The 7888-nt window shown below is 47.5% G+C and overlaps 4 protein-coding genes across 4 annotated transcripts, besides 11 other annotated features; all 4 read left to right on the forward strand.

Moving 5' to 3' along the window:
• Window positions 1–7888: part of a sequence feature (heterozygous, Esmeraldo-like haplotype) that runs on past the window's edge.
• Window positions 19–41: a sequence feature (AT_rich).
• On the forward strand, window positions 939–3821 carry Tc00.1047053507711.320 (DNA mismatch repair protein MSH2, putative; the record flags this gene model as incomplete). Its single annotated transcript, XM_814784.1, has 1 exon — window positions 939–3821. One exon carries the CDS (start codon window positions 939–941, stop codon window positions 3819–3821), a length of 2883 nt encoding a protein of 960 aa, XP_819877.1.
• Window positions 3902–3927: a microsatellite.
• Window positions 4005–4024: a microsatellite.
• Window positions 4038–4057: a microsatellite.
• Window positions 4278–4304: a microsatellite.
• Window positions 4440–5282, forward strand: Tc00.1047053507711.330 (serine peptidase, putative; the record flags this gene model as incomplete). The annotated part of the gene is made up of 1 exon (XM_814785.1): window positions 4440–5282. One exon carries the CDS (start codon window positions 4440–4442, stop codon window positions 5280–5282), a length of 843 nt encoding a protein of 280 aa, XP_819878.1.
• Window positions 5287–5339: a microsatellite.
• Window positions 5340–5369: a microsatellite.
• Window positions 5599–6603, forward strand: Tc00.1047053507711.340 (hypothetical protein, conserved; the record flags this gene model as incomplete). Its single annotated transcript, XM_814786.1, has 1 exon — window positions 5599–6603. One exon carries the CDS (start codon window positions 5599–5601, stop codon window positions 6601–6603), a length of 1005 nt encoding a protein of 334 aa, XP_819879.1.
• Window positions 5674–5716: a sequence feature (T-rich).
• Window positions 6743–6769: a microsatellite.
• Window positions 7244–7300: a microsatellite.
• Window positions 7332–7888, forward strand: Tc00.1047053507711.349 (hypothetical protein, conserved; the record flags this gene model as incomplete). Its single annotated transcript, XM_814787.1, has 1 exon — window positions 7332–7888. A coding segment is annotated over one exon (557 nt), but the record flags the coding sequence as incomplete, so codon positions are not given.

Genomic DNA, 7888 nt, shown 5'->3' on the forward strand with positions numbered 1-7888 from the left:
CTTCATGGCGAACATTTCTTTTTTTTTTATTTATTATTTTTGCTCCGTAGTAAAACACAAAGGGAGGGCGAGGGGAAAGGGGGATTGTTGTGTATGCTTTCCTATGAGTGGTTCATGGAAACTAAGGACGGAGAGCGGCAGCGCAATCGCCGGTATTCATAGCGACAAGGGGCCATCTCTTATCTTCTTGGAGAACGCTGGTGGTGCGTGGGACGCCAACGATGGATTCCGAACCGGAGGACTTCTTTGGTTTTCTTTAAACGATCTAAACTGACGTGACGTTCAGCGATGATTCTGGTGGTTTATGTGACTGACCTGCTATCTGTCATTTTTTCAATTGTAATCTGTCTTTTGCGTGGTACGTCTCCTTTTTTTCTTTTTTTTTTCTTTTTAACAGCTATTGGAATAGAAGCTCTACATCAAATGACGTTGTCTTTTTATCGTGGCAGCCTTTTTGCCAATTGAACAGCGACGGGGAACCGTTATTTTTGTTTTGCATGACGCGTTTGGAATTGCGTCTTGTGAGGCAAATTACGTTCCCGCCGGCTGTCCTCAAACCGATGCAATGTCGCACCGCAGCAGCTGCTGAGGCTGCGCTCCACCAGGCATGTGTGTGTGAGGCCATTTTGTATGGCAGACGGGGGCCGAGGCGCATTTATAATTCCTCTCCATTTTGCATATATATTTTGTGCGCATGCGGCTATGATTCCTCTTAGCTTGTTGTTTTTATCGAGCGCGCCGCACTGAAACTTTGATTTTTCTCCGTGAACGCCTCCATTTTTTATTGATGGATGCCTGATTGCAGGCGGTGTTGCACCGCCGTGTGTTCGGTGCTTTGTGGAATGGGTTGCTCGTGCTTGTTCTTTTTTCTTCTTTTCTTTTGACCTCAGCGAAGGGTGGGCGAGCGGCGGGGAAAAAAAAAAAAAAGGAAGAAAAATATGACTGATGAACGGGACGTGTCTGTGCTGCAGGCGTTTACAGCCGTGGGGGGCGACGACAAGGCGTGCGTCCGTCTCTTTTCGCGGGGTGGCTCTACTCCGGGGTGCTACGTCCTGGGCTCGTGGGCCGGATTCATTGCGCGGGAGTACATCCGGTCCACCGCGGTGTTGAAGAACTGGGGCGGAGTGGATGTGGTGGTCGTGAACGACAGTATTGCGAAGGAAGTCATCCGTGATTGTCTTCTGCGGCGTGGTGCCTCTGTCGAGTACTACGAACGACCACCCGGTGGCGGGACGTACGCATGTGTACAGCGCGGCTCACCGGGGAACATTACCGACTTTGAGGCAACGCTTTTTTCGTTTGAAGAGGCGGAAATCCAGTTGATGGCAACTGGAGCAATTGTTCTTGAGAAAAATAACACAAGTGGCAACGCGGGTAAATGCATGATTTCAGGCGGGCAAGGAATCAGGGTGGGATTTGCCGCACTGAACACAACTCTTCGGACCCTGATTTACGCGGAGTATCTTGACACGCTGCAGCTGACCAGTCTTGATGCCTTGATGGCGCAGTGCAATCTGAAGGAGCTTATCTATTTGGACAGGAGCCGATGCAGAATTAGCAGCAATAGTAACAAGGGAGGAGGAGCCGCAGGTGTTGCCGGCGGAAGCGGGCGAGAAGAAGAGTCGTTACGGGCGGTGAAACAGTTGTGTGAGCGTGCAAACATTACTTACCGTGAATTGGGACACAATGGCGCTGCTCCATCACATGATTCTCCGCAGAAACCCCTACAGCCGCAGGGAAGACGAGAGGGCAACGTGACCAAAGGCGATTTTCTCAGTGCTCTTGAAGACATTCTTCGTGTGCCAGAGGACCGGCTTGCCCTTTCTAACTGTCCATTGGCGTCTCGAGCGATTGAATATCTTGTCTCTAATATTATTGATAACTTTGACGCAACGAATCACCGTGCTTTCTACTTAAAGCATACAATTTCATCCACCTTTATGAAACTGGACACCGCGGCAATACAGGCATTGCACATTATCCACCAGAAACCAGAAGCGCGCGGTTCCCTTCCCACATCCGTCTATTCGTGGCTGAACCGCTGCGTTACCGGCATGGGCTCTCGGATGATGCGGCAGTGGTTGCTTCAGCCGCTGCGCAACGCAGAGGAAATCAATCAGCGTCTTTCCCTTGTAGAATTGATGGTGGAAGACTCGATTTTGCGGGATGCTCTTCTTTCGCAAGTGCTACGATGTTGTGGTGACATGGATCGTTTAAATCGCAAGCTTCAACGACGTAGCATCGCTCTCAAAGATCTTCAGTCCATTCTGACGTTTGTCAACACCATTCCGCGGGCCGTGCAGGTGTTGAGGACCCACCAAGGCGGGCGAAATGACAAACTGCTGATGGATGAATACATCGCCCCATTGGAGGACATTAACGAGCATTTCTCAAACCTCCGCATCCTTATCACAGCAACTGTTGACCTCTCCGACGAAAACACTACTCGCATCAACCCTGAATTTGATGACGAACTGATGGAACTAGAGGAACAACGAAAAAGCGTGGTCAAGGCCATTGAAAGCGAACACCAACGCGTGATGAAAGTGTATGGATGGACAGAAAAGCAACTGAAGTGTGAGTACCATACGACATACGGTTATGTCTTTCGTGTAACGCGAAAAGAAGACCAACAGGTGCGCACAAGCAAGGAACTAATTACGGTGAGCACTTCCAAGGACGGTGTAAGATTTGTTTCAGAACGACTTTCTTCACTTAGTGAGCAATATAAAGGCATTCGAAAGGTATATGATGTGCGTCAGCAAGATCTTAAGCAGAAGCTTGTAAGCACCGTCGTCACTTATCTGCCAGTACTTGATGATGCAAAGGAGTTGATTGCGGCGCTGGATGTTTTTGTGGCCTGGGCAACGGTGGTAAGGGATTCTCCACATCCCATGGTTCGTCCAACGATTAGGACACCTGAGACAGAGGAGGAACAAGAGGGCAATAAAAGTCTTATCACGCTTCTTAATGTTCGTCACCCGCTTGTTGAACTCCGTCAGCCAGTGTACACACCCAACACGTTACATCTAACGGACGATGCCAATGCGCTTATTATAACGGGACCCAACATGGGAGGCAAATCAACTTTTATGCGGAGCGTGGGAATATGTGTTGTGCTGGCACAGGCAGGCTGCTTTGTGCCGGCCGATTCGGCGGATATGGTAACAAGGGACGCCGTCATGTGTCGTGTTGGAGCCACGGATCACCTTGCACAAGGGGTGTCGACGTTTATGGTGGAGATGTTGGAATCTGCTGCCATTTTAAACGCTGCTACGCGAGATTCACTTGCCATTATTGATGAACTTGGCCGCGGAACGTCTACTTACGATGGGTTTGGTTTGGCTTGGGCCATTGCACAGGAGGTGGCGGTAAAGGCTCGTTCTGCGCTTCTCTTTTCTACCCACTTCCATGAGATGACACAGCTAGCAGAGCATCACACCAATGTGAGGAATGCGCACTTTGGCGCCGAAGTCAACACGGTCGAGGGGACACTGCGCTTTTCTTACCGACTGGAGCCTGGGCCGTGTGGTCGCAGTTACGGTCTGTATGTGGCCCAGCTGGCCAACCTCCCAGAGGAAGTTGTGCAATCTGCTAAGTGCAAGGCGGCAGGGTTGGAAACCTTTGAGCAGGACGAGGGGCAAAAAAGGGACTACGCAACCATCTCTTCTGCTTCTTCAGAGATCACCGAACGACTTGCTTACTATGCAAAATGCATACGTGGGCTAAATGACACCAAATTGGCGGCTGGCAATGAGGAGGCGAGTCAGCGGCTGCGTCTTGAAATCCAGCAAGACTCTCTCATATCGTATTTGCTTTAAGTGTAAAATGAAAAGGGAAGGTGAGCTCTTGTCTGTCTCTTTTGGCCTTGTGGTGGTTGTTTTTTCATTAATATTATTATTTGTTGTTGTTGTTGTTTTTGTTATTTGTTATCCACCCGCCGTAGGCCTTTGCCGATGATATGGCGGGGCTCCCTCATAGAGAATTGGAAGAATTCCAAAGCTTATATATATATATATATATAACGAGAGAGAGTGTTTTTTTTTTTTTTTTTTTTCTAAGAGTGTCAGTGGGCCCTTCTGAAAAGAGCGAAAAACCACAAGAAAAGGTTTGGGAAAGTGAAGGAACCGAAAAGGGACCAAAGAAGACGTGAGTGTTGAATGAAATATGGAAGCGGATGTGTGCGTAAAAAAGCGAAGTGAAAGGGGGATAAGTGTATGAAGCGGACTTGCGTTTCTTCTTTCGAACTGTCCAACTCCTTCATATCTTTCTCTCTTTACATATATATATATATATATATATATGGGCTTCTTATTTGTTCTTTGCTTAACTTTGAACTTAAAAAAGAAGAAAATAAAGGAAGGCAGGGAGTCGGAGGAAAAAAAAAAAAGAGTTTTCGGGGTACTTAGAGGAGTGATCGTGCTGCTAACGCATAAAAAATGATAAAACGTTTTGTTTTTTGTCCACCCGGCCCGCCACCATCACCACTTCTAATAAGCTGCTGGAGCAAGATGCGCTTTGTTGAGGATGGGGATGCAGTGATTTACTATCTGCACATTAGGCATTGTACGGTAAACGGTGCCTCGGCAAGTTCGGACACTCGCTTGACGATTCTTTACAGTCATGGGAATGCGGAAGATTTGGGGAGTTGCTATGAAGGACTTGTAGCGTTGTCGCGTGCGATTGGGGCCGATATCGTTGTGTATGACTATTGTGGCTATGGCTTTTCAAAAGCGAGGGGTCAAAGTGGACCAACAGAGGAGCGTGTCTATAAGGACGCAGACGCCATATTTGCTGAACTTACCGGTCGTCTTAATATTAAGCCGCTCCAGGTTGTTCTCATGGGGCGCTCGATGGGTGGCGGACCCGCCTGCTACTTGGCTGCGAAGCATCATTCGACGATTGGTGGACTTATCCTGCTTTCCACTTTCACGTCATGTTTGGGGGCCGTTAATTGTTCCTGCCTACGTTACCTGTGCGTTAAAGACATGTTTCCTAACGAAGAATTTCTTGAGAGTGTTGTTGACTGCCCAGTGCTCATTATGCATGGGAAGAAGGACAGCGTGGTTTCCTTTAGTTGTGCCGAGCGATTATTGAAGATTGTCGAGCAGGTGCAAAAACGTTTCAAGAAAGAAGGAATGGTAAGCCACCATTGGTTTGCGAATTGCGGTCACAACGATATCGAGGTGGTGAGCATGGAAGAATTGAGAGAGCATCTCAAAACCTTCTTGAACCGTCTGACAATTCACAACACCGAACGGAGTACTCATTCCACTCCATAATCAATTTTTTGCTTATTTCTTCTGCTTTTTTTTTTTTTTTTTTTTTTTTTTTTTTTTTGTGTGTGTGTGTGTGAGTGTGTGTATATGAGTTAGGTTTGTTGGGGATAGATAAGTGTTATTTTGCTTTTTCTTGTTGTTGTTGTTGTGAGAAATGCTTCTAAATCGGTGGACGATTTTTTGTCGTGAGACCGATGTGGTACTGTAACGACTGCTCGCATTCCAATTCCACCGCTTACAACCCCTCTAATTTGGCACTGCCGTCTGCTGATTTCTGCTTTGTATCGTCACTGTTGCAAGAGGGCCATAATCAAGATACATGCACACTTATAAGTGCAAATATAAACGTGTATTGGCGTTGAATGAACCAATGCGGTGTGCATCACCTTCTCCCTTTTTTCTGTTTTCTTTTTTTTTTTTCTTTTCTTCTTCTTTTTGGGGTTGGGTCTCTACTGTGCAAGAGCGACGGGGCAAAAAGATGGAGAAACCCATGAAAGGGGAAAAAGTGCGTCCATTGCAAGTGCTTCCTCGCAACAGTTTGCATCCGGCTGGGCGCACTGGCGGACGTCACTCAGTAGGGAGCAGCGGCATTTGCAGCAGGAGTGGTTCTTCGTATGTTGTTGACTTTTCGGCGTCTCCACCGACGTGGGCTGCTCCGGGCGCAGGCTGTGTGACAGTGGCACAGCCGAGTCTCCCACCTGTCGACGACGCTGAGCCCCAAAATAGAAGAATGTCATCGGGGCACGGAGCAACTCCGTCTCGCACAAGTCTCATGGTAGTGCCTGAAGAAACGGTAGAAGAAGATGAGGGCACCAGGGATTCATTCTCCTCTTCGTCGAGTGCGTATATGCGGCACCACCGGTACGAAAATCCCTTCACCGCGTATCAGCCGGTGTCGGATCCGTACGATCGTCACCGCGAAATTGAGCGGCAGCGGCGGTTCATAAATGACAGTAAACGGCTGGGGCGGCCGTTCATTCCCAGCGGTGGACGAGCGTTAGAAAAGCCGACGCGTTATTTGCTGGGTGACTGCGTTGCTGCCATTTACCGCACGATTGGGCGTGACTGGCCTGAAACAGACCCAATGGTCATCTCCACTGCGGAGGACCTTGTTGTAGTCTACATGAAGCGAGCCCGTTTGCGCAACACGGACACAGTGCTGCGTTATATGAATGCATCCTTGAAGCGAAACGAAGCGGTGCGGGCGTTTGATCTAAGAAAAGTTCCGGAAGGGTGGGATTTACTTACGGATGACGGACATATAATGTACACTTTCAAGCCGCCGTGGGTGCGACAGCGGCGCTTTCTTCAGATCAAGTCGTGACCCGCAAAGCACATTAGAGAGAGCGAGGTAGATAGAAATTGAGTGAAATATTCGGCTAAGAGAGACAAAAGGAAAAAAAAAAAAAAGTGGTGGGGGGAAGAGTACTTATGAGTATTTATGTCTTTTTTTCTCTTTCTCCGTGTGTGTGTGTGTGTGTGCATGTATGAAGAAGTCACACTGGTGACTGAAGCTTTTTTTTTTTTTTTTTGAGGGTAATTTGTTGCATAACTCCTTTGAGGAGATGCCTTGCAGTTGAAAAGGAGAAGGAAGTACACATCCAATTGCGTACATCACTACGATTGTGCAACTTACACACACACACACACACGGAGAAGACAACAAAAGTAAAAAAAAAAGGTTACTTGGCCCTTTTAATGTGGTGCCATCAGGGCGACAAGGAACAATGCTTATTGCGTTGCGCGTGTTGTTTTCTGCTGGTTTCTTTTTTTTGTTGTTGTTGTTGTTTGTTTCTTTTGGTGCTTGTATTATGGTTTTATGTTGTACATTTTAGCAATTATAAAGACGGAGGCAAGAAGAGCGTTTTTGGAGTAAACGAAGAAAGAAAGGGAAAATGAATAAGAATAGACTTTCAGTCATTTCCCTTTTTTTTTTTTTTGCTCATGAGTACTTTCAGGCCGTATTTTTCTTTTTTTTTTCTTTTTTTTATTTCTCCATTTTTTTTTTTTTTTTTTTTTTTACGCCTACTCACGTAGGCGTTGTCGCCTCTTATGAATCCAGACGCGCCAGCCTTTATTCCCACATTTGCTCGCGACAGCGTCCACCGTCGTGTGTACACTCGTGCAACATTAAAGAATATTGAGTTAAATGTGATCCAAAACATCTCCTGCGCTCCTTTGACAGGCGCCCATTTGACCCTTCGCACACCGAAAGACTTTGCCGCACTTTTAAAGCTTCCATACGCTATTGAGTGGTTGGATGTGGCTCATGTGGTTTCTTTGGTGCGGAGTGGTCATCGTGTCGTGCAGAAAGGCCCGCTTCACAGGGATTCTTGTGATCAAAACCATGGCAAAATCGATAATAAGCGTCCCCGTTGTATTCAGTGCCAGCAGGGTCGGGAAACGTGTACTTTGATCGGTGAGGTGGTTGCCGCTTCAGTACGCCGTGCAGCCTCCAGTCGACTTGGAGCGGCGATGCTTCAATCCGGTGATGTTGTATGGGGTCTGTTGCAGCTGGCTTTGGTTTTTGATGCCCGTCAAAGTTCCTTGCGGCTTCGCTTGCTGGCTGAACGACATCCAGGCGTGGTGGAATGCATTCGACAATACCT

Source organism: Trypanosoma cruzi, genomic scaffold, assembly GCF_000209065.1.
Source record: "Trypanosoma cruzi strain CL Brener 1047053516361 genomic scaffold, whole genome shotgun sequence".
NCBI classification, from domain to species: Eukaryota; Euglenozoa; class Kinetoplastea; order Trypanosomatida; family Trypanosomatidae; genus Trypanosoma; species Trypanosoma cruzi.